We start from the raw sequence: 21672 nt of genomic DNA, 5'->3' as shown, positions 1-21672 counted from the left end.
CTCCTACTTTTAAATAAAACAATTTTACATGTTTATTAAAAAAAATCGAATATAAATTGTTTTCTTTTTAAATTGGAAGGACCTGAAACAAATGTTCAATTTTGAATTTGAAACTGCACGCCAAATGACTGGCTTATCGGTAATCGCACTCATAATCGATAAAACCCACATCGCGCACGACAATAACAACAACAAAGAGCACAGATATTCACGTTTAAGAAAAAACTAAGATTTTATTCTGGTTGTTGATGGTATAGACAGAACGATCAGGTCAAGATGTGGTTTACTTCTTGGCCTTCTTGGGGTCTCCCTTGGCGGCGTCCTCGCTCTCGGCGGCCTCCTTGGCGCGCTTGGCGCGGATTCCTACCAAACGGGCGTCAGTGCGAGCCTAAAAGTAACCAAAAAGTTTAAGAATCTATGATCAAAAAGATCGCCAAACCATGAACTTACCTTGCGCAGCGTGGCGAAGGCCTTGAACTTCTTCTCCTCCTTGGTCACGTCACGGAACTCAACGACGGCGGGCTGCTCGTTGGTGATGGGCATGACAGGTCCCTTCAGCTGGGTGGCCAGCTTGCACTCTTCCAGGGTGGACTCGCCCTTGCGGATCTTCTTCTCGTTGATGGGGAACAGGATCAGCTTGCTGCGGTATTCCTTGAGGCGCTGGATGTTGCGCTGGCGGGACTCGAGCGATTTGTTCTTGCGCCTGCGGTCAACGGCGATGCCAATAGTCTTGGCGAAGTTGGCACCGATTCCAGCACCCTAAGGAACAGAAAAAGGTTTAGTTTAGGGGTAATAATCCAGAGAAGCATGGCGTCACTTACCTTCAGCTCCTCCAGAGTGAAACCACGGCCGGCACGCAGCTTGGTGTGGTAGCGGATGGTGGGGCAACGGACCACTGGGCGCAGGGCACCGCTGGCTGGGCGGGGGAAGACGGCCTTGGCCTTCTTGACGCGGTTCGCGTGCCTGCGGACCTTGCGGGCCGGCTGGTTGAACCAGGTCTTCACATGCCGCTGCCACCACTTGTGGTAGTGCTGATTCGGAATCATATTGTTACCCTTACCCATCTTGGCGGATTAGATTGGCTGTAAAGATCGCAAAAACACATATAAACATTAATGTCTGCATGTAAACTCGTAAAAGCGGTATAACCAAGCTGCAGTCCCACGTGGCTGAGTCATTTTGTTTGTTTTAGCCTTCACAAAGAGCAGTTTTTAGCTGTTTAGGGCACTTGATAAACCACCCATGTGTGCTCTACACTTTTCACACTCGATGGGCGAGTTTCCATTTCGTTTATCTCTTATTTTCATTAAATTTCGAGACGAACACAAAATTCACACACCTTTTCTTCCCAACAACGAATTAAAAAGGAAATCGCAACCAACTTCACGTTGTAGGCCAGCCGAAAAATTCCCTCCGAAAATTCCCTCGGCGAGCGAAAAATTTCCCCAGCTATCGATTGGTGATGCAATCAGTGTTAGCGAGAATACTCAACCAATCGCATTTCTACGCCAGCCTGTCGAGTTAAAAACTAAAAAACAGTGACGCGTTTATTTTATCAGCAAGTAAAAATAAATTAAAATAAATACGAAAGCATTTTGAGCATTTATCAGTAGTTAATTGCCTTATCGATTGACTGGCGTGTCGCGTGGCAACTCTGAACTGTACTTTTGATACAGATAAAAAACTATTGACTATTGAACCGTCTATCTATAATCGAGAAATTGCGCGCTAATTCCCACATTGACCAGCAATCGTCGTCGAATCGAAAGACGAATCAAAATAAACAATCCGGTACCCAAAAGGAATCCAAGATGAGCGAGGAGGTATCCGCATCGCCGGTGGCCATTAGCGACCTCAAGTATGAGGATGTGTCGCAGCTGAATTTCTCCAAACTGTACTCGCCCAAAATGAAGAGCGTCTACTGGCGCTACTTCGGGTTCCCCTCGAACGACAACAACGAGGTAATCACCAAGCAGAATGTGGTGTGCATTAAGTGCCACAAGGTGTTGACCAATCACGGGAACACCACCAACTTGAGGGCTCACCTGCAGCATCGCCATAAGGATCTGTTCAAGGAACTGTGCCAGGAGCACGATATTCATGTGCCGCCGCGGAAGACCCCCAGGAACGTGACCCATCCGCCGCTTTCCAAGCGGAATGTTTCCTCCCGTCGGGTGAAGTTAGAGTTCATTAGCAATCGGAATCACGACAACGCCTCCGATGAGGAACTGGACGAGGCGGCCGTAGCCACTGCGGCCATGCAAGCAGAGGAGGACGCCTCTTCACAGACAATGCTGTACGAGACTATGGTGCCGTATACCTACGATGAGGCGGACAATTTGGTCGAGGAGGAGGAGCGCCTGGTGATGGAGCCGAAATTCGGACGCAAAAGGAAGGTGGCCACTCCGTCGAGCGTACTGCATCACGCGCGGGGCATCAAGCACGAGGATGGCGGCTATGGAGTAGCCAACATTGCCAATCTTGCCGAGGCACTCACGGACATCGTGATCAAGGATCTGCGCAATGTAGACACCCTGTATGACGTCGGGTTCAGCGAGTTTGTGCGTCAGGCCCTGGGCAATTCGGCTCCTATGCCGGAGCCACACAAGATCGACTCCCTGATCAGTGAGATGCACGCCTCCAAGTTCCTGGAGATCGGCGAGATGACGCGCGAGTTGGCCTCCGAGAAGCCCTTCTCCCTCGCCTTCGAGCAGTGGGTAAATGTCGAGCAGCGCCGTTTCCTCAGCATCTTCCATCACTATCTGGACGAGGAAACACAGTCGGTTAGGAGTATGCTGTATGCTACCGTGCAGTACACAGACTACATTGTCTTCGATGACCTGTTGACCGACTTCTACTTGCCCAACTGCACACTGGCCATCATAAACTACGAAGATGAGGAAGACTTGCTGCACACATATCTGCGGGAAAAGAGTAAGTCTATATAGTTTAAATGCAGACTGTACATTATTTAACTAATGCATTTCATTTGCTTTACAGACATTCCCATTGTACTGTGCTACGTTTCGGTTATTGACAAATGCCTGCGGCGCGTTTTTGAGCTCGAAGAAGTTGCCACACTAGTGGAGCAGGTTAGGGACATCATCCAGCGATACTCGACGGAAATCAGTTCCAAAGTGTCTGAGCTGCCCGCCTACAACGAGCACTTCCCCTGGACAGTTTACGAGACGCTCAAGTTCTTTGCCGAGACCATTTCCTGGTCTGATGACATGGATCAGCTGGTCATATCAGCCAAGACGGTGACGGAGGCACTAAGTGCTCTTGTGGTAAGCTACAAACCTCATATCTTCTTTCGAACACCTTTCTTATTGGGTTCAATCTCCATTAGATTGCGTTGGACACTTTGCGTGGCGAGGATATTCCATTGTGCAGCATGCTTTCGCCAATCACGTCAAAGATTCTCATCAAGAAGCTGGGCATTGCCGAGCAGGACGATCCACTTATGATGAATGTAAAGCGCACTATTGCCGCCGTGCTGCAGGCCCACGTCATATCCAATGACAACTTGACCGCAGCTGCTTTGTTGGATCCAAGGTTCCATCGCTTAACGACCATTGACAATTTAGACAGAGTCATTCGCATGCTGACCCAAAAATACAACAAGAACTTCAATGGGGCGGCAGAAGGTGAGAACAGTGAAGTGGCGGCCACCTCGGGGGCCGTGACTATCAAGTCAGAACCAAGAACAGGAGGAAACAGCACAGCTAGGAAGTCGAGTGAGTATACAGAAAATAAGTCAATGTTACGAAGCATATCTAATGCAAATCCCCTCTCAGAATTGGAACTTCTTTTCGACATTGCGGAGATCCCCAATTTACCAAAAAGGGATGCCGACAGCAACGTGGAAACGGATCTTAAGCGGTACCGCAACGAGGTGGTCGTCCAACTCGACGAGTCGCCCATTGAGTGGTGGCTGAAAATGGGAAACATCTATGGAACGCTACGGGACCTGGCTACCTTGTACCAAAGTGTGCCTGGTGTGGTGACCCTAAGCTTTAAGAAGGCGCTGAGAGAACAAATGTACGACTTCAACAAGCGATTCATGCTAACCGGCAGTCAAATAGATGCGATTCTTTTTCTCCATCATCACAACAATTAGACTGCAGCTTTGGCAGACTTCTGTTTTTATACAATACAATTACATTTTATTTACTTTAACTAAATATGTACGACCTTCTGTATATGAACATGACTACCATGGGCAAAGCAATCGGTCTAAGCACAATCTGCTTTACTCTATAATATAGTCTATATCGAAAGGTAGTCTTCGCTGGACACGGATCATCTATAGGTATCAGCCTATAAATGTTAATAGAATACATAGACGGAATAGATCCCAATGAAACACATATTTTTAAGAATATTTGTTAAATAAAACAATAACCAATTAAAACAAGAAACGTATTTAAAACCATTTATTCATGTTACAAAATTTTCATCATATAAAATAGTTAGCTTATAGATTTGGATGTCTTGTAAATATTTCAGAACTTGGATGCAAAAATTATTATTCACGATAACTCGTAATAATAAAATATTGCTTCCATATTACATATTTTTAATTTAAATATAAGGATATTTTTCAACTTATCAATAAAAACTGGAAAACGATAAAGGATTTTTGTTTTCCTTTTTTTTTTTTGAAAAAAATACAGAATAAATATACATATACGGGTTTTAAGAAAGTTAAATTTTTTTAGTTTATGGTGATTTTTTATGCAGTGTTGCAATATTTCTAAATTAAATTTTTTAAACTAATAAAAAAAACCAAATTAACAACTTAAAAGGTGAAGAATATAGTTTCTTTATTGCATTGCTCAACCGTTTAACATCGATAGGACTCATAAATATATTTTTTGATTTGATCCATGAAAAGAAAAAAAATTAAACATTTTAATATGCATTTCTGCAGCCCTGAAAATTTCCCTTTAATCTCAATGCTTTTCAAATTTCATCTTTGCTAGTTGGAGTTATTCTGACAAAAAGTAGTTTTTATTTGTTTGTCTTGATTTTAAAAGCATATTTTAATACACATATATTAAGATAAACATTAATAATTTTTAGAAATTGTTTCCTAATATTTTTAAGGGTGTCAAATAAGTCGTAGTTGTCGTAAAGAACTGTTACAATGATAATAGTTTTGACAGACTAGGGTTATACTGCTTTATACCAAGGGTTTCTTAATTCACTAATAAATATTTAAACAAATCCGTTTATTTGTTGTTTTGTTCTTGCTACATTAACTGTGTTTTTTAGCACGGAGTCTGGTCACACTTCGCATAGACGTAGTACGTACGCTGCACCCGCAGATTGGATTTGGCACAAAAGAAGGGCAACAAACCGTCTATATTGCGATACTGAGACCATTCCCAGTGGCTTAACGCACTAGCTCTGCTGGCAGGAGATCCCCGAAAATGAGCCTCCAGCGTGCGTGCGACCGCCGAGTCCTGTAATCTTTCGTGGGCGAACTTCTGGCGGAGAAGAGCGAATCAAAGCGGCGGAAATCGGAGGAAAGCCAAGTGAAAACAGAATTGGGTAGGCGGCGACAACGCCAACTAATCAACGAAAACCCGAAATACTGTAATCGGGCGATCTAAGATCCCAAGAGCAATCCCAAGCGGACTATCCCAATAGAACAGGATGTGCAGCTTGGATGTGAGACGATTCTTTGAGGAGTGGCGCATCTGGATTCGCCCACTTTTGATCGTGACCTATGTCATATTCGCCATAATCGTGGTGCCGCTCCTTATAGTAAACTCCGTGAAGGATGGTTTCCAACGCAACGATCAGCTCATCCTTATTGGCGGTCTGTTTGTCCTGTCCGCCGTGCCCGTGTCCATATGGCACATCATTCAACACGTCATACATTTCACAAAGCCCATTCTGCAGAAACACATAATCCGCATATTGTGGATGGTGCCCATCTACGCCTTGAACGCGGTAAGTGGGTCATATGCATAATCGGAGACCGCATGAAACCTAATACTGTCTGTTCACTTGCAGTGGATCGGCCTCTTCTTTCCGAAGCACTCCATCTATGTGGACTCTCTGCGCGAATGCTACGAGGCGTATGTGATCTACAACTTTATGGTGTACCTGCTCAACTACTTGAATCTCGGCATGGACCTGGAGGCCACCATGGAATACAAGCCGCAGGTGCCGCACTTCTTTCCTCTCTGCTGCATGCGTCCGTGGGTGATGGGCCGCGAGTTCATCCACAATTGCAAGCACGGCATCCTGCAGTACACAGTGGTGCGACCCATCACCACCTTCATCTCAGTGTGAGTGTCGTGGTATCCCTTTTCTGCTAAGCAACTCGACTCTAATCGGAATTTCATAGTATCTGCGAACTGTGCGGAGTCTATGGCGAAGGTGAGTTCGCCGGCAACGTGGCCTTCCCCTACATCGTGGTCGTCAACAACATCTCGCAGTTCGTGGCCATGTACTGTCTGGTGCTCTTCTACCGTGCCAACAAGGAGGACCTGAAACCCATGAAGCCCATTCCCAAGTTTCTGTGCATCAAGGCGGTGGTGTTCTTCTCATTTTTGTATGTTTTAAATGCGTGTCTTTTAAAATATCAGTTAATAATCATTTTGTATTCTTTACATAGCCAAGGAGTGCTGCTCAATGTGTTGGTATATTATAACATAATTAAGGACATTTTTGGCTCGGATGTGGGCGACACAAATCTGGCTTCATTGTTGCAGGTGAGTTAATGTTAATCGATTCCTAAATGGAAAACTCGTGGTAGTCTTTAAACTTATGTTTTTGCTATATATTTATTTAAAGATTAAAACGATAACCTAGCTAAAACCCAAACCCAAATTGTTTAATAGTTATTCAGTAACTTCCTCTTCAGAAACTTATGGCTTAAAGCGGTTTGATATTTTATATTAAAATCAGAGACAGTACCTTGACTAACTAAAGCTGATGACTGAAAGTGATTCTTAAGCCAAACTTTCTCTTTATAAAATTGCCAATACCGATCAAAAAGTGAAAGTTTCTCCATATTAATTTAAATAACCTATTAACCCCCTCACAGAACTTCCTTATCTGCATTGAGATGTTCATCGCGGCGGTGGCCCATATCTACAGCTTCCCGCATCACCCGTTCCATATCAACTCGCCGCAGTACTGGAACAACCCGAATCACAGCTGGTGTCGCGCCTTCCTCTCCATGATGGACATCTCGGACATGCAGGAGGACGTTACCGAGCATCTGGGCGTGGTGAGCAGCTCGCTGAGTCGCCGCTTCCAGGGACGCAGCACCTATCAGCCGCTGGCACGCAGTCCTCGCCGTTCCAGCAGTGAGTCCGAGTATCTTATCAGCAAGCGGCAGGATCAACAGCTGCCGGGCAACTCGTCGCAATCAGGTAACATGTATGGCGCGACTTCCAGTCGCCTGATCGTGCCCGTGTATGATGGCAAGCTGAATACGTTGCCCGAAAACCAACCCACTCACTCCCAATCTCGATTTCCTCTAGCAGGCGCGGTCGACGATATCAACAGTAGCAATAGCAACAACTACCAACAACAACAACTACACTTGCCGGGCTCTCAGCCGTCGACGCGTCAGCGCGATACGCTGCATCTTCGCGAGCGTGAAAGAGAGCATCCGGTTGCGGGTGCTGGCGGAGGAGCTGGAAGCAGCTTCCTTCGCCTGCCGCCCGGTGCCGGAAATGCCTCGGCGGCAGCGCCGATTCCCGAGTCCAACGATGATTATGCACTGCTTTTGGGTGCGGGCGCAGGCAGGTGACACCGCTACCAACAGTACCACCACTACCAGCACCATCAGCACCCGCACATTGACGATGCTTTCGAGGATGAAGACGGCGTGGACGTGAGCCAGCAGTTGAATGCCTCATCGCTCAGCGCCTCGCTGTCCGTTTCGTTTGGCATGTCGAGCAGTTTGAAATTTAGTGCCACTGGCAGCAACCAGTCGGCGTCCGAGTGGTCAAACTCAACGGGCGGGGATGATGATGATGATGACGCAGACGAAGACGATGACGCGGACAGAGAAGATGGGGACGACGCTGCTGGCGAACAGCCCGTTGTTGTTTTTGCCTCCACGACGCGACGTCGCCGCGATCGAGAGTACATCACCTAGACGCGCTGACCTTAAAACCTTCTTCAGTTATACGCTATTCTTATATTTATTGTTTTTCCCCACATTTTGTTTTGTGCTAGGCTTAGAATACTCATGAAACGAACACTTTCGAGCGGCCCATTAAATGGGGTATTTGAATTGTGGCCTTAGTTTTCATTGCGAAAGCAACTTGTTTTACAAACGCCTTTGCTGTAATCGTTTTTCCTGATAGCGCACACAAGCCAATCCACACATCCCGTTGGCCAAAGAATCATCATTCAACATGTGCGAAACTGGGTCTGATATTTTGTACGTACTTTTATGCGCTGATTTTGTAATAAGACCACCTTTCCGAAACGATATTTTTACTTTATACATCCCCGCGAGGAGGCCCCGCCTGTATGTAGTTAGGTTGAAAACTTTTGTGTGGCGTAGTAGTTAATTAAAATCATGCCTGAACCGATTGTGAATTTTGTGACTGCCGCCGGTCAGAAAAGGGCGTAAATTGTATTTAAATAGAAATTCTTATTGTAATACTAATATACACATTTATAATATAATATTGGAAACTATTTGTAACCGCCTTTTATGTTTTATCACTTCAAATTTGTATTATTTGTATGCCACTGCACCCATAACACCCTAACATTGCTTCTCATTCCCATTTTCGAAACACACGCCTTATCGTTTTCATATTTTCGGTTTTGTTGACGCAATTCGTAAATTTGATAAGAGAAGTTTTTAAATATGCTGAATCATTGAATTCCACTTTCATTTCCATTTTTTTTTTAAATGTAGAATAGACTGAAATGGGACCTTGACTTAGGTATTATTTCTCGTTATTTTTATCGTACACTCCCGTGTAAAGATAAAGTCCCAAATGATATTCAGACGTGCTGTTGGGAGATAATATTATAATGAGAGTAGAATTCCAAGCTGATAAGTAGAGAAGCCAACGCCATATTATTTGTAACATTTATTGAAATATTTGTTTAAGCACTTCGACTTCTATGTCTTTTCATAATACTTGTTTTTTACATTAGAACGAAGATACAAAACGAAACATAAAACTTCAAATTAAAAATGACGAAAAACGGAGACAATGTTTGACATAGATACAAAGTAGACCGAAGTACATACATACATATAAAGGCATTCACGGAATTCACGTTACGAACATAAATCAAATCGAATACTAAACGCTGATAGTAGAAAGAAAACAAGAAAACCGAATATCAATCAACATCAATTAAAAACAAATTCAGTCCAGTGATTACTTCTCGTGCTGCGTGCGCATAATTGTAACGAATCCCAGTACATTTCGACGTGGCATGCCCCCAAAAACGAGAGGCATCCCGATTGCTTTCAGCATACATATACACGCAGCCGCTCCGATCAGTTGTTGTAGTTCTGCCTGCCGCCCAGCTCGAGAAGATACCGATCCGGATGGTCCATCCAGTCGGCGGCCGTGAGCTTTACGGTCCGCTGTCGCTCGGCCTCCTTGATCTGCCACTTCTTGATGTCCAATTGCACTTCGCGTGATGTTTTGTCGCCGCAGCCCCAAACCTGCGGAGGAGATCGGAGAGAGGAGAAGTGGGAGCAACGTGTAGTTCTTGTTGTTGGTTGACTGTTGTTGGGTAAGGAGAATCGTAGACTTAGTTTAAATGCATCGCTAGAATGCACACCTGGCCATTAGCAGGCAACGGTGTGCTGTTTTTAACAGCTTAGACTGGAGATAATGCCGTTTATATACGATATACGTCTATGAATTTTACACTATATATACCATATATGCATATACACATATATAAATATACCCCTGTTAAATAAGGCTTATTGTACATGAATGCAATTAAAGTACAGAGAAATATTCAAAATGTTGGCCTGACAGCCTATTTGATTTGATTGATCGATTGCAAATGTTTTCAATTTTCTAATTGTGGGTTTTTCACAAAGTGGACTAATAACCAATTTTTGTGAAATGTTACCGTAAAAAAAATGGGATTTACAAGTAGTTTAGTCTCTACAATTTAAATTGAAGGCATCAGTTTATATTATAATGGGTTGGTCACTATTTTTTTTTTCTGTTTTGGTTTACCTCAATGGACATGAGTCCTGCCGCCAGTCCTTTGCAGTCCACATTCTCGAAATGCTCATCGACTGATATAATGGGCTTCCGCGGATCGGCGCCGGCACGTAATCCCTTTGGATAGCCGCGTATGCTGGTGTTAAGGTACAGAATGTTCGGCTTCTTCTCCAGTATCACAAACCTTTAGGAAATACCATTAATAAGGATCGGAAATCTCAACCAATTTGCTACCCACTTGGGCAGCAGCTGGATGACACAGCTGCCCTCGCCGCCAACAAAAAGGTGAGTTTCCTTCCATTCACTGGGCGACGCCACGCAATACGTTTGCTCGTCCTTGGTGTGCAGCAGGACGAGGGTGGGTCCCCGATAGCCGAGGACGTGGTGCAGAAACCGATTGGCTCCCACGCCATGTTCGTTTGAGTCGTACAGTAGCGTCCAGTGCGAGGGAATCATCGAGAGCTTCTCCTTGAAAATCTGCACGGCTGTAGAGGCGCTGACATTGTTGTTTCCCTTGCTGGCAGGAGGAGCCACGGTTTGCGGCTTGGAATACAGCGGCGGCAGAGCTCCAGCCAGAAGCCACGCCTGTGAAAGCGGCATCAGCGAATCCATGTCACGTCCGCCTCCTCCACTATGATCCGTGGTGTCGGTAAAGGGATTACGCTGCTCCAGAACCGGCGTTTGCAACTCAATGCCGCAGGACTGATTCTGCAGCTCCAAACCGCGATAGGCGGTGGATAGTGTGTGCACACAATACTTGTGCACTAGTAGCACCAGTCGAATTAGGTTCTGCTCGAACCAGCGACACACATAGCCGAGGCTCAAGCTGTCGTGGCACAAGAAAATGGACTTGGTCACCGATCCAAAGGTCCTGTTAATGGCCGAGCAAAGGACAGCGTTGCCCGAGTGCTGCATGGCAATGGTGTAGCAGATGTGAAGCAGCCGCGTCACGCCTGTCTTGTCGATAAAGTCCGGATTATCCTCCTGGGCGTACATCTTGATGTAGCACTCCAGCGTCTTGGCGTCGTCCATGATGCCCAAAAAGCGTTCGCACTGCTGCCGAAAGGCGACAGCTCCCAGATGCTTTGTTGTGGCCTTGGAGTTGGTGTGCATCAGGTTGAAGAGCCGCTGACCCAAGTCGGCGTACTGCGGAAAGACTTGTGACTGGTCGAAAGAAAGGTGTATTTTATGAGTGGCTCGTGTTGTTATCAGTTAATTACTCACCACAAAGACCTCAGACACTATGCCATTGATGCCCAGTTTCGCCGACGTCTGCTCCCTTAGGATCTCGGCTAGCTTCTCCACCGGAACCAGTTGGGTGAGGTACTTCTCGGTGACATCCGCACCAGAGGCGGACCTGGTCATCGAGCCCTGTGCCTGTTGCACCTTCAAGCTGTTGTGGCTGCCGCCCACGTCAGAGATTCCATTGTGGGATCCATCGCTTAATTTGTGCGCCTGTTTGTGGTGTTTCCCCGGCTCCAGGGGTGGCTCACTGGCGTCTGACTCTCCTTTGGAACTCGTGTTGCCCATTTTGATGGTGACTCGCAGGTCTCACTTCGACGCAATTAATTCTTGGGCAGTGGAAACGTACAACTAAAGGGCATAAAAACGACAAAACGCGCAGGTTTGCACTGGGGAGCAATTCGCAAGAGGCGCAACAGGTGCAGGAACGTTTTTTGGCCAAAAGAAACAACTGCGCCGCGTCAAGCAAAACCTGTTATGAAACACACAAACACAGTGCTAACAAATCAGGTAAATATATTTACATAATTAAACGCAAATTAAACTTTGAAACGAGAAAACGAAAACAAACCCAGCAAACCAAGTGTGACCGTGCGATTGTTGCAAAAAATTCCAATTTAAATGTGACTCTAACAAAAGAAATAGAGGAAAGCCCTTTACAAACTATTTGATACCGAGGCTTAAGCTTTAAAAACTTTATAAATACATGATCTATAATTATACTGCTCTTTGCCGCTACTAAGCACAATATTTTGTCAATTTTCATTCGTTGTAAAGAAGGTGTTATCGTAGAAAACCATTGAAGTTTATGGAATTGTTACAATTGTTACATCCCAAGTTCCAATATACTCTATTTAGGCCTAAGTGAAGGGTATAAACGGTAAATAAAACAAAAACAGATGGTGGCGCCAGCAAGTAGTCTCCAAAATAACCCAAATTCCGACGATGATGAGGCGGTGTGTTCGGCGCCCACTTCCATGTTGGTCCTGGACGCCAAGCGGAAAAGCGCCTTTCTGCCGTACCGCCCTCAATCCACCGTGCTGACCAATTTGCAGCGCGGCAATACAGAGGCCACTTTTTGTCCCGTCGAGGTATCGTTATCTTTTCACGAACGTGCTGGTCAAGGCGAGATCACTGAGGAGCAAGTGGCTGCAGAACGGGGACGGCACCAGGACATTGACTTTAAGGACTCCCACGGTTTTACGGCCCTTCATTGGGCTGCTTCCTATGGGCAACTGGTTTCGGTGCAACTTCTTGTTGCCGCGGGTGCCAATGTGAACACCATGGCTCCAGATTTGGTAAGTCCCTTGCTCTTGGCTGCAGCTGGAGGACACAACGAAATCGTTCGCTTCCTGCTGGAAAACGGCGCAGATTCTGGACATATGGACATCGTTGGAAGCACGGCTTTGATGTACGCGGCGGCTGGCAATCATCCGCACACTTGCAACGAGCTGTTGGCCAGGGATTTGGATCTGAGTGCCACCAATGAGGACGGAGACACCGCTTACTCTCTAGCTGTAGAACATGGCGCTAATTTGGCTCAGGCATTGCTGGAGCAATACATGACAGCGATAATTACGGCGGGGGCCTTCGGTAGCATATAATTGTGGGTAGATATATAGGGGGTATATGGGACCTACAGTCCTTAAATAAGCACTTTTACACATATTGAAATAATTCAATAATAATCCAAAAAAGCCTTTAACGCCCAAACCTTATTTGTAAAAATGGTCATTAAGAATTTTATACAATAAACTCTGCGTTAAACCAGTAATAAAATTCAAAAATACAAGCTCATATTAAAACTCAAACATTTTATTCTTGCTCTTGCGCGTCTGCTGCTCCTTGCTCAAGCTGCGCTCCTGGGCTTGCAGCGTGGCCAGTTCCTGTTTGTGGCCATGCATCTGCTCTTGTAGTCGTTTCTGTAGCTGTACATCTCCAGAATTGCGGTCCAATGACTGTTTTACCTTTGCCATATCCCTCTGTTTTCGACGGATCTCATCAGCTATTCGGACAGTTTCTACGTTGAGAGTTTTGGTCGAATGTTGTTGTAGTTCGTTAGTCTTCGCTTTTTTGGGCACCTGCACAACTTGTTGGTTGCTTTCTCCGGGGCCTAGAACACTTGCGTTTAAAAATGTAAAAACATCCGTACGTTGCGACTCCCGCACGTAGGCCTTCTCATCCGCTTTTCGCTGACTTCGCTGGGCTTTTTTCAGCTTTCGTTCCACGCTGAAAAAGTCCTTATCCCCGTTGGCAGCCTCACGCAGCTCCATGCAGGCGTCCAAGGATCGACCCTGAGGAAGTATTTGGGCACTAACAGGCGTTACAATTCCCCTTCCATCGGAGCCAAGACCAGTACCATGAATGTAGCCCATTTTTTCCATGAGTTTGGAGCCGATGCCCTGTAAAAATTGTGTTAATAACTATTGTATTTATTGTATTTAAAGGGAATACACTACTTGCCCTTGTAAACTCTTCCCAAGCGCCCAGCCGTTCCGTTGGTTTGAAAGTAAACAAACTCAACTCGACCATGCGAGCTCTCCTGGCCTCCTCCAGGTCATCCATTTCTGACTCTTCTTCGTCACTGCTCTCGTCGTTCATACTGGAGTTGCTCTCATCGCTTGAGAGTTCGTCGTCCTCATCCTGATCGGTGGTTAGCGGAAAGAGCTCCTCAAACTTAAAGTCACGCTCCCGCTCCTTGTGATCTTGTGCATCCAATCGCACCCGGCACACCTGTTCTACGAAGTTAACACAAAGCACTCGACCGCGGTGCCACAAGCGGTCCGCCAGCAGGGCAAAAACTGGACGACTGCGCGCAAGCTTATGGAAATCGGGTGGGTTGTACTTTTTAATGGAGCTGCCGGTAACCAACTCGCCATGAGAAAAGCGACACCTCGACTCATCAAAACGACACTCGCCCTCGAGAAAATAGGAGCAGGGAAGCATTTCCCGATGCGTGGGATTCGTGAAGAGTACCCTCAACCGAACATCCAAGACACCATCACCGTTCATAATAACCTCGTCGTCTACTCCGCAGATTAGAGCATTGTGGTAACAAACGCCCCAACTGTGCTCGTGAGGAGCGGAGCACTTTTCGCCCACCATGGCTGTATACTTGGCCCGCAGTTCCGCCAGTTGCCGCTCCTCATCCGCCGCCGCTTGTGTGGCGCCCGTTTCCTCCAGGTCGTTCAGTTCGCTCCTGAGCCGCTGTAGCTCGACGTCCAGGTCGTCTCCCTGCTGAGGTACTCCGTCGGTCGGTGGTTCATCTTCTGTAGCTTGCGTGAGAGCCAGTAGCTCCTGCAGATTTGTTTTGAGGGCCAAAAGTTCCTGGCGTTGCGATTCATCTGTGGCATTTCCTAGCGCCTGTTCCACAACGAGCAACTGTTTGATGGAAGAATAAAGTCATAAGGGAAGTTAGGACGAAATTGGATCACCTTTGCTCACTTGTGCTTCGTATTCATCCATAGTTTTGGCTCAAAATCATGTCGCGGCTTCTGGATTTATAAAATTTTTAATACTGCTGGTGCTGGTGTTCCAAAATTGATAAAATAAAGGATTTTAAACAACTTGTAGTGCTATAAACCTAACCATAGCTGTATTGAACGGCAGAAAATCTGGCAGCACCATCAGCTGTTTAAGTGGACCTTTCCAGCACTGGCGAAAAACAACAACACGAACGCCGGTAAACTCGTGTGATTGTTTTGATTTTGCGGTTACATATTATAGTATTTTAATGGTCTAATATGTTTACGTTGAATTACACAACAAGAACCTTGGTTCCTCGTCTGCATCGATTCACCAGCAAAATCGCCGTGGATGTGGAACCAGCGGTGATCTCCGCCCTAGAACAGGCTAGTTTAAAGCCCAGAAAACATCCTGGTGTAGTAAGGCCCAATCATGTGGAGCTACCCAAAAAGCTGAATGACACCCTTAAACGCATAGTGGGTGATCATCCTGTCAAGAAACTTATCCATGATGGCCAGCAGCTTAATGCCTACATCAAATCCCGCCACCCACCGCCGACACAGGAGGAGGTTGAAAACAAAAAGAAGCTCATCATCGAGGAAGTAAACTCTAAGATGCCACTGGATCGTCTTGCCACCCTGGATGAGGAGGAGGCGGAGCGCTGGAAGCGCAAGCGAGAGCTGGAGATCAACAAGCGGCTGGGCCAGCGCATCTACGCCTGGAAGCGGATCGAGTATGGAGCATACGAATCCCTCGTTTACGCCATTGCCCGCGGTGCCCAGGAATACGCAGTGATGAAGCGCATCCTCTCGGAACTGGCCCAGCGGGATGAACAGTTCCGTCCGCGCAGCTTTTTTGACTTCGGATCCGGCATTGGGACCGGAATGTGGGTGGCCAGCGAACTTTGGCGCGATCATATTTTCGAGTATTACAACGTTGACAGATCACGGGAAATGAATGAAATCTCGGAGCTTATTCTGCGGGATGGTCATGAAAACAAACAAATACCCCTGCGCAATGTTTACTATCGACAGTTCCTGCCCGCCATCGAAACTAATTACGATCTAGTCATTATTTCTCACACTCTTTTTGAGCTGGTAGATAAAGAGCAGCGGGAGGATGTTCTGCGAAATCTGTGGCGGAAATGCGATGGCTACATGATCATTGCAGAAGAAGGAACGCGTAAAGGTAGCGAGCTAGTCAACGAAGCCAGGCGATTTTTATTGGAGCAGGACCAAGAAGGTCACACTGTGGCACCTGTAAGCTGATATCTAAATAGAAATTATAAGCCTAATTAACTACATTTTTTGTAATTTCAGTGTCCGCATGATGTAGTTTGTCCACGTCTCAAGGATCTGGCTGATCGCACGCCCTGCAACTTCCCGGTTTCCTATGTTCCTCTTCGTTTGGGCAGCGACTCTTTAGCAGACCGGCACACCTCCCTTTATAGCTACGCTATCCTGAAAAAGGGCCCCCAATCCGATAGCTCCAGTTCCTGGCCGCGGATTGTGCGTCCAACCTTGGTTAGGTCAAAGCATGCCATTTGTAGGGTTTGCACGGAAGAAGGAAATCTCCAAGAGGTCATCTTCACAAAGTCCAAGCACGGAAAGTAAGTAGAAACTTCACGGCATTTTGTTTGATCCCTCAAGCAGTTACATATTTTCAGATCTGCTTACTCTTGTGCGAAGGTCAGTCGATGGGGCGATCGCTTGCCCATGTCACTGGGTCAGCCGCAGGTGAAATCTAGCTCCAAAGAACCAGCCACCACAGAGCAACCTGACTTGGCGTAGCTTAAGCTGTTAAATCAATATTTAGGCATAAAGTTACGCCCTGAAGCTAATTGACACTAAAAACTGGCATCCAATTAGTCGATTTAATTATGTGCAAACAAATCGTTGCGGGCGGAGCTGAAATTAATTAAATACTTGCATTTAAATTAACCATACAATCCAAATGGCAGAGCCGCATGCTCATTGATACTAAATTTCGATGAACGGCCAACACACCCTCACCTAGATTTTAATGTATGGCAAGACAAAAGGCGGATGCGACTGCGGATGGGTTGGCCCCGCTGCTTTTGGATCAGCTTGTTATATAATGTCACCTGTATATAGAAAGCAGTTGGCTGGCCAATGGTCAGCCATGTCAGCACCACCCATGTGTTGTTGTATTTGTAGAGGGATATTCGAAGTGGCTTTGGAGGCCTTTGTAACTACAAGTGAAGAACATGTTTGTTTTTTGAATGTGAATTAATACATCATAATTAAATAAATTAATTATGTTATTTTTCAAATATAAAAATTTACATTTTGTTTTAATCAAAGAGGCTTTAATTCTTCAATTAGCGATAATAGATTCCTCAGCCAAAATGTCTGGACTATATCTCGTTTTTGGAGGCCAATCCCTCTTTGGCTGACATTTAGTTATGCGAGTTTGGAAGTCTTAATGGGAGACGCGCCCTTTTAACGACCGCAGATCATCCCCGCAGTTCATCGCTTCTTCGAGTCCTGTGTGGCAAAAAGGGCATAACGTGGTTGGAAAGGGGCAACATGTGGGGCGCGAAAAGTGGCACGCCGCTTGGAGAGGGAATGGGTGCGGAAGGACTACTTCCATGTACATAGGATTTTAGGGATTGGCTTTGGAACAAGGTGTGTTATAGAGCAACGGACCGTGGATACATAACGATGGATTAAAAGCATAGCAGGCGAAGGACATGGAACCGCGAACTACTATCCTTTGGGATTCTCTCTTTTGTATTACATTTAATTTAGTGCACCTCATTTGATATCTAATCATTTCAAGTATTGTCCTTTTCGGATTAACGGTTGGCATACGAAGTTATCAACCGCTGTGGGAAGTTCATATGTAAATTTAAATTTAATTAATCAGTTAAGTCGACAAGTCTGCACTTTTCATTTTTAAAACAAAGTTTGTGGAAGTATGCCTTTAATAAAAAGTAAGATATATTATTAATTCTCATTTTTAATCAAGAAAAACTGTTAATATATTTTTTGGTAGATATTACTCAAAAAAAAGTAAATTAAGTTTTTTAGAGGTACATTTGATTTTTGTACTTCAAAAAAAAAGGAAATATATTTTTAAATAGATCACAATAGTCTTGAGTTACACAAACATATGTTGGCTTATCCCATTCTTCAAAAATTATTTTGATGCTTATATTATTACGTTATATTTGGAACCATTCCTCCAAATTCAGTAGGGATTTTGGACTTCAAAAGTGGGTTATTCAAGTGGCTTCTCACCGCGGCATACACCTTGTGGGACCCAAATTTAATTAGAAAATGCATTTGGCAAGTCATTAACCCATTTATAGGTGCGTATGGCGAGTAAATGGCAGGATATATTACAGGATCCCGCGGTGGTTGGTCCAAGTCCGAGCCCAATTTCTCGGCGAGCACACGTCATGGCGTCTACATCTCCATCTCCATCTCCAATTCCGGTTCCAGTGCCACTTCCATCTGGGCTCTATGTAATCACTCCGGGTGATACTACATAGGTGGGGTCTCTCGCTGGCCGCTCGTTAAAAAGGCGCGTTCGCCGATGGTGTCAGCTGTCGGTCCGCTTCCATTTGGCTATTTGTATTTGGAAGGTGCGTCCCACGGCAACTACGACTAAATAATGGTGGCGTTTAGAAAGCATGCGCCGCCGTTGCCGTTTGCTGTTGCTGTTGCAAGTGGTGCTAGTGCTAGTGACCCACCCACCCATTCAGCCAGTCAGTCAGTCAGTCTATCTATCTATCAGGTTAGCCAACCCCAACCGAGGCACTCAGCCAACCAGGCAGCCGGCTTTGTCAGCGCTTCCTTTTGTTCCGAGTCTCTGGCCTATGGTTCTAATGCCAGCGAATTACACATAGCTAGATGGGTCGCCCGGGTCCGGGTTGATCAGAAGTATCGCAGCAAGTGGCTACCCGAAAACTGGCGCTGACTTCTCGCCATCAGTTCGAATCCGAGCGTGGCCGGGAAAAGTTGCGGTTGCGGTTCTAGTTGGTGCTCCTATATCCTTCAGTAGTGATTCATACAGTTGTTCCCAAAACTCCTTTGGCGGCATATTTCATTCGCGCCTGTATCTTGCTGAACCGTTACCAATATTGGCTACGATCCGGTTGAGCAAAATTTCAGGTGTGTGAGAAATTTGTTAAGCATTCAACTGTAGAACCGATTTGGCAGAGATTTAACTTAAGGAAATATCTTTCTGGTGAGTAATCGGGTATTTTCCAAAGTTCGTGTAAAGCTGTCAGAAGTTCCGAGTAATCTGGAAAGAACTTTACTGGATACCTCAAGAAAAATGATCACCTAACTTGACTCGCAATTTGATCGTTGACTGGACAGAGTTTTTTAACTAAAAAATTGATTTTAAATCTAAATTATTGTTTTACCACATAATCAAATGTTTATATAATCTTCAAATAGAAAACTAATTTTAAATTTTCATTTTCAAGTCTTTGAAATCCCACTTACAAAAAGTTTAGATACAAAACGACTAATTTTTTTTATTTAACTAATATAAATTACTACAAAATTAAGATCCAAATTGACCAAATTTTTTTTTTAGAACTAATAGTTTTAATCTTTATGTTTAATGTTAATGTTTATGTTTATGCTAAAAGATTATGTTGCAAGATTGCACCCTTTACAATAATATACGGCATAAGAATCACGCCATAAATCATAGATAGTCTAATCCAGATCATCAACATTTTATAAACAAAACACTTCCGATGAGCCTGAGATTTTTTTGAAAGATCACTGTTTAATCGCTTCAGCCACGCGCATTGCCCGCGGTTATCAATTTCGTGGGTTTTGGGTGCTACGGAGATTTATTTCACAAAAACTGGACAAGTCGCCCACGACAAGACCATGAAAGAAACCCCGACAATTTGGACTTTGGTTGCTTAGAATATATTCTTGTATACAAGTCATAACAGCGATAAATACATGGACGACTGCACATGATAAGTCAAATCATATAGAACCCTCAAAATTAATTTGGTTTACGGGATGTGGGTGCGGCACCAGTAAATATTTTGAACTAAACCCAGCCAGATTAACTCAAACTACTAAACTAAACGATTGCCTTGATTTAGTCGCAGGAGTGATGAGCTCCCATGCGTCTTATTTACAATTTCCTATAGCTTTTATATGGCGCGAACGATCATAAATTGTAATCTTATCGTTTTGCTTGGTGTTCGCCCGCGTGCAGATTGTAGATGTAGTCAATATTTAAACTTATCAAACACTTATGTAAATCGTTATTTATTGTATTAATAACGAACTTCTCCAGTCATCGAGTATTTGCCACTTTATTAATCCCCGGAACCAGCTCAGATCGAAGTTCAAGCCCAACCAGCGATCGCCAGTTGCACTTGATAAAGCCGTGACGTTTTAAAAGTTTTTAAACTTTGCTCTGTTCTCCATTATTAGCTCGGGAACATACAATACTTACTATATCAATCGGCTTTTGTTTAGTTTCAGTCGAGAACGGCCAAAGTCCGTTTGAGGATTGAATCATAGTGTCGGTGCGGGGTTCGTTTGATGGAGCAATTATTACGATAATAGCTAAATAAGCACTTATCAATGAAGTTCTTAACTAGGGGAATGAGAAGTGGCACCAAGTCAAGAGTAGTGTGTAATCGGAATTATTTGAAAGTGAAAACTTAAGTTATATCAGAGACCAAGCAGATGTTGTAAAAACTCGTGTACTTAAGCTTAAAAACTTAAATCTTCAAAACAAAATCAAAATTATTAAAGCTCAAATTAAACTAAGTAAAAAACGCAAATTAAATATTGAATGGAATGGTATAAATAAACTGATTTAAACTAAATCTGCATATTACTTATACTAATAACCATTCAGGTAAACATATATACTTGTTCTTTTCTGTAGTAATTCAATAAAATTCAATATATTTAAGTATTTTCATACCCACACACACTTGTTAAAGTATTCTCTTTAGCTCCTAAGGTTTCAAGGATTTAATGTAAGGACTGCATCTTTATAGAAAACAAAAAGAATATTCCCGCATTGAAGCACTATAGTTTTATAAGCCTTTCAGAACAAAAAACTGCAATACTTTTTCTTACAAAATCATGGGGAAAATAAAGAGTTCCGATAACCTTGCTCTGCGAATGTTAATTAACGCAAGGGACCAACGAACAGCGAACAAGGAAGCTAATCGGTGAAGTAACTCTGATTCACGAGCGAGCACAAAGAGCCTTAATAAGTAGAGTTGCTTGCAAATATATAGCCATTGTAAATTGGCCCGATAATGTTGTCCGTGGATAGAGCTCGCTATTGTTTCACTGTACGTTGCTATTGGCACAGAATGAAATCCAAATGAAGAAAGAGCCGCCGGTGCGGGAATGTTTATGACGTATTACGTATACGACAATTATGAAGTGTCGAAGAAATTCGATATGTGGACTTGTGACCCGAGCACGATCCACATTCGCTCCGCTCTCCGTTGTCAACCGGGCCAATCGGGCCGAGATCGTACTGCCAAAAACTCAATCAGCTGCCACAGGTGAGTGTGTGTAATTGTGTGCGCTTGTTATCAGTGAAGGAAAACGACAATATAACAACGCCAAAACACTAATAACCAATGCGAAATATACGCCAGCAGAGAACGCCGAGCGATCATCGTAAAAGTGTTGAGGGCTTAGCTATTTCTACGAAAAAATAAAATAAAATGAATATATGTAATTATTTTGTACCTAATCTTTAACTCTTATCTTGATTATCCCGAAAAAACAAT

The 21672-nt window shown here is 44.4% G+C and overlaps 7 protein-coding genes across 9 annotated transcripts; 4 read left to right on the top strand and 3 right to left on the bottom strand.

Annotated features, from left to right (window-relative positions):
- Positions 1-207: 207 nt before the first annotated feature.
- LOC108089215 (60S ribosomal protein L13) lies at positions 208-1362 on the bottom strand. The gene is made up of 4 exons (XM_017187365.1): positions 1340-1362; positions 822-1082; positions 451-759; positions 208-388 (listed from the first exon to the last, which is right to left on the bottom strand). The coding sequence occupies exons 2-4, from the start codon at positions 1062-1064 to the stop codon at positions 284-286; spliced, it is 657 nt and encodes a 218-aa protein (XP_017042854.1). The 5' UTR covers positions 1065-1082; positions 1340-1362; the 3' UTR covers positions 208-283.
- Positions 1363-1466: 104 nt separating this feature from the next.
- On the top strand, positions 1467-4636 carry LOC108089214. Its single transcript, XM_017187364.2, has 4 exons — positions 1467-2934; positions 3001-3287; positions 3350-3737; positions 3798-4636. The coding sequence occupies exons 1-4, from the start codon at positions 1812-1814 to the stop codon at positions 4118-4120; spliced, it is 2121 nt and encodes a 706-aa protein (XP_017042853.1). The 5' UTR covers positions 1467-1811; the 3' UTR covers positions 4121-4636.
- Positions 4637-5283: 647 nt separating this feature from the next.
- Positions 5284-8679, top strand: LOC108089146 (transmembrane protein 184C). Of its 3 annotated transcripts, none has more exons than XM_017187266.2 (6): positions 5284-5961; positions 6025-6302; positions 6362-6568; positions 6632-6728; positions 7064-7394; positions 7506-8679. In XM_017187266.2, exons 1-6 carry the CDS (start codon positions 5662-5664, stop codon positions 7775-7777), a joined length of 1485 nt encoding a protein of 494 aa, XP_017042755.1. In that variant the 5' UTR covers positions 5284-5661; the 3' UTR covers positions 7778-8679. The 3 variants fall into 3 exon arrangements, with proteins under 3 accessions (XP_017042755.1, XP_017042754.1, XP_017042756.1); XM_017187267.2 differs by having other exon boundaries at positions 5285-5961; positions 7509-8679; XM_017187265.2 differs by having other exon boundaries at positions 7064-8679.
- A 389-nt stretch (positions 8680-9068) lies between these two features.
- Positions 9069-12023, bottom strand: LOC108089147. The gene is made up of 5 exons (XM_043209324.1): positions 12007-12023; positions 11418-11907; positions 10432-11357; positions 10206-10377; positions 9069-9673 (listed from the first exon to the last, which is right to left on the bottom strand). Exons 2-5 carry the CDS (start codon positions 11721-11723, stop codon positions 9503-9505), a joined length of 1575 nt encoding a protein of 524 aa, XP_043065259.1. The 5' UTR covers positions 11724-11907; positions 12007-12023; the 3' UTR covers positions 9069-9502.
- A 216-nt stretch (positions 12024-12239) lies between these two features.
- On the top strand, positions 12240-13221 carry LOC108089150 (DNA-binding protein RFXANK). The gene has a single exon (XM_017187272.2). It carries the CDS (start codon positions 12335-12337, stop codon positions 13037-13039), a length of 705 nt encoding a protein of 234 aa, XP_017042761.2. The 5' UTR covers positions 12240-12334; the 3' UTR covers positions 13040-13221.
- An 8-nt stretch (positions 13222-13229) lies between these two features.
- On the bottom strand, positions 13230-15039 carry LOC108089148 (zinc finger CCCH-type with G patch domain-containing protein). Its single transcript, XM_017187270.2, has 3 exons — positions 14880-15039; positions 13899-14816; positions 13230-13837 (listed from the first exon to the last, which is right to left on the bottom strand). The coding sequence occupies exons 1-3, from the start codon at positions 14898-14900 to the stop codon at positions 13235-13237; spliced, it is 1542 nt and encodes a 513-aa protein (XP_017042759.2). The 5' UTR covers positions 14901-15039; the 3' UTR covers positions 13230-13234.
- Positions 15040-15098: 59 nt separating this feature from the next.
- On the top strand, positions 15099-17140 carry LOC108089149 (methyltransferase-like protein 17, mitochondrial). The gene is made up of 3 exons (XM_017187271.2): positions 15099-16159; positions 16220-16509; positions 16567-17140. The coding sequence occupies exons 1-3, from the start codon at positions 15179-15181 to the stop codon at positions 16688-16690; spliced, it is 1395 nt and encodes a 464-aa protein (XP_017042760.1). The 5' UTR covers positions 15099-15178; the 3' UTR covers positions 16691-17140.
- The last annotated feature ends 4532 nt before the right edge of the window (positions 17141-21672 follow it).

Source organism: Drosophila ficusphila, unplaced genomic scaffold (genome assembly GCF_018152265.1).
Source record: "Drosophila ficusphila isolate 14025-0441.05 unplaced genomic scaffold, ASM1815226v1 contig_84, whole genome shotgun sequence".
Taxonomy (NCBI): domain Eukaryota; kingdom Metazoa; phylum Arthropoda; class Insecta; order Diptera; family Drosophilidae; genus Drosophila; species Drosophila ficusphila.
The sequence above is the reverse complement of the archived record's forward strand: the minus strand, read 5'-3'. Positions and strand labels throughout refer to the sequence as shown.

What these genes read in the sequence shown, in the direction of transcription:
- LOC108089215 (XM_017187365.1), bottom strand. Translation starts at nt 1,064, where the DNA reads ATGGGTAAGGGTAACAATATGATTCCGAATCAGCACTACCACAAGTGG. An exon ending in TCACTCTGGAGGAGCTGAAG is followed by an intron (nt 760 to 821) that starts GTAAGTGACGCC and finishes TCTGTTCCTTAG; the next exon opens with GGTGCTGGAATCGGTGCCAA. An exon ending in CCTTCGCCACGCTGCGCAAG is followed by an intron (nt 389 to 450) that starts GTAAGTTCATGG and finishes GGTTACTTTTAG; the next exon opens with GCTCGCACTGACGCCCGTTT.
- LOC108089214 (XM_017187364.2), top strand. Translation starts at nt 1,812, where the DNA reads ATGAGCGAGGAGGTATCCGCATCGCCGGTGGCCATTAGCGACCTCAAG. An exon ending in CACATATCTGCGGGAAAAGA is followed by an intron (nt 2,935 to 3,000) that starts GTAAGTCTATAT and finishes TTTGCTTTACAG; the next exon opens with ACATTCCCATTGTACTGTGC. An exon ending in AGGCACTAAGTGCTCTTGTG is followed by an intron (nt 3,288 to 3,349) that starts GTAAGCTACAAA and finishes AATCTCCATTAG; the next exon opens with ATTGCGTTGGACACTTTGCG.
- LOC108089146 (XM_017187265.2), top strand. Translation starts at nt 5,662, where the DNA reads ATGTGCAGCTTGGATGTGAGACGATTCTTTGAGGAGTGGCGCATCTGG. An exon ending in CCATCTACGCCTTGAACGCG is followed by an intron (nt 5,962 to 6,024) that starts GTAAGTGGGTCA and finishes GTTCACTTGCAG; the next exon opens with TGGATCGGCCTCTTCTTTCC. An exon ending in GTGGTGTTCTTCTCATTTTT is followed by an intron (nt 6,569 to 6,631) that starts GTATGTTTTAAA and finishes TTCTTTACATAG; the next exon opens with CCAAGGAGTGCTGCTCAATG.
- LOC108089147 (XM_043209324.1), bottom strand. Translation starts at nt 11,723, where the DNA reads ATGGGCAACACGAGTTCCAAAGGAGAGTCAGACGCCAGTGAGCCACCC. An exon ending in TAGTGTCTGAGGTCTTTGTG is followed by an intron (nt 11,358 to 11,417) that starts GTGAGTAATTAA and finishes TCTTTCGACCAG; the next exon opens with TCACAAGTCTTTCCGCAGTA. An exon ending in CAGGACTCATGTCCATTGAG is followed by an intron (nt 9,674 to 10,205) that starts GTAAACCAAAAC and finishes TCTCCTCCGCAG; the next exon opens with GTTTGGGGCTGCGGCGACAA.
- LOC108089150 (XM_017187272.2), top strand. Translation starts at nt 12,335, where the DNA reads ATGGTGGCGCCAGCAAGTAGTCTCCAAAATAACCCAAATTCCGACGAT.
- LOC108089148 (XM_017187270.2), bottom strand. Translation starts at nt 14,900, where the DNA reads ATGGATGAATACGAAGCACAA. An exon ending in TGGATGAATACGAAGCACAA is followed by an intron (nt 14,817 to 14,879) that starts GTGAGCAAAGGT and finishes TCCATCAAACAG; the next exon opens with TTGCTCGTTGTGGAACAGGC. An exon ending in CTTGGGAAGAGTTTACAAGG is followed by an intron (nt 13,838 to 13,898) that starts GCAAGTAGTGTA and finishes CAATTTTTACAG; the next exon opens with GGCATCGGCTCCAAACTCAT.
- LOC108089149 (XM_017187271.2), top strand. Translation starts at nt 15,179, where the DNA reads ATGTTTACGTTGAATTACACAACAAGAACCTTGGTTCCTCGTCTGCAT. An exon ending in AAGGTCACACTGTGGCACCT is followed by an intron (nt 16,160 to 16,219) that starts GTAAGCTGATAT and finishes TTGTAATTTCAG; the next exon opens with TGTCCGCATGATGTAGTTTG. An exon ending in ACAAAGTCCAAGCACGGAAA is followed by an intron (nt 16,510 to 16,566) that starts GTAAGTAGAAAC and finishes ACATATTTTCAG; the next exon opens with ATCTGCTTACTCTTGTGCGA.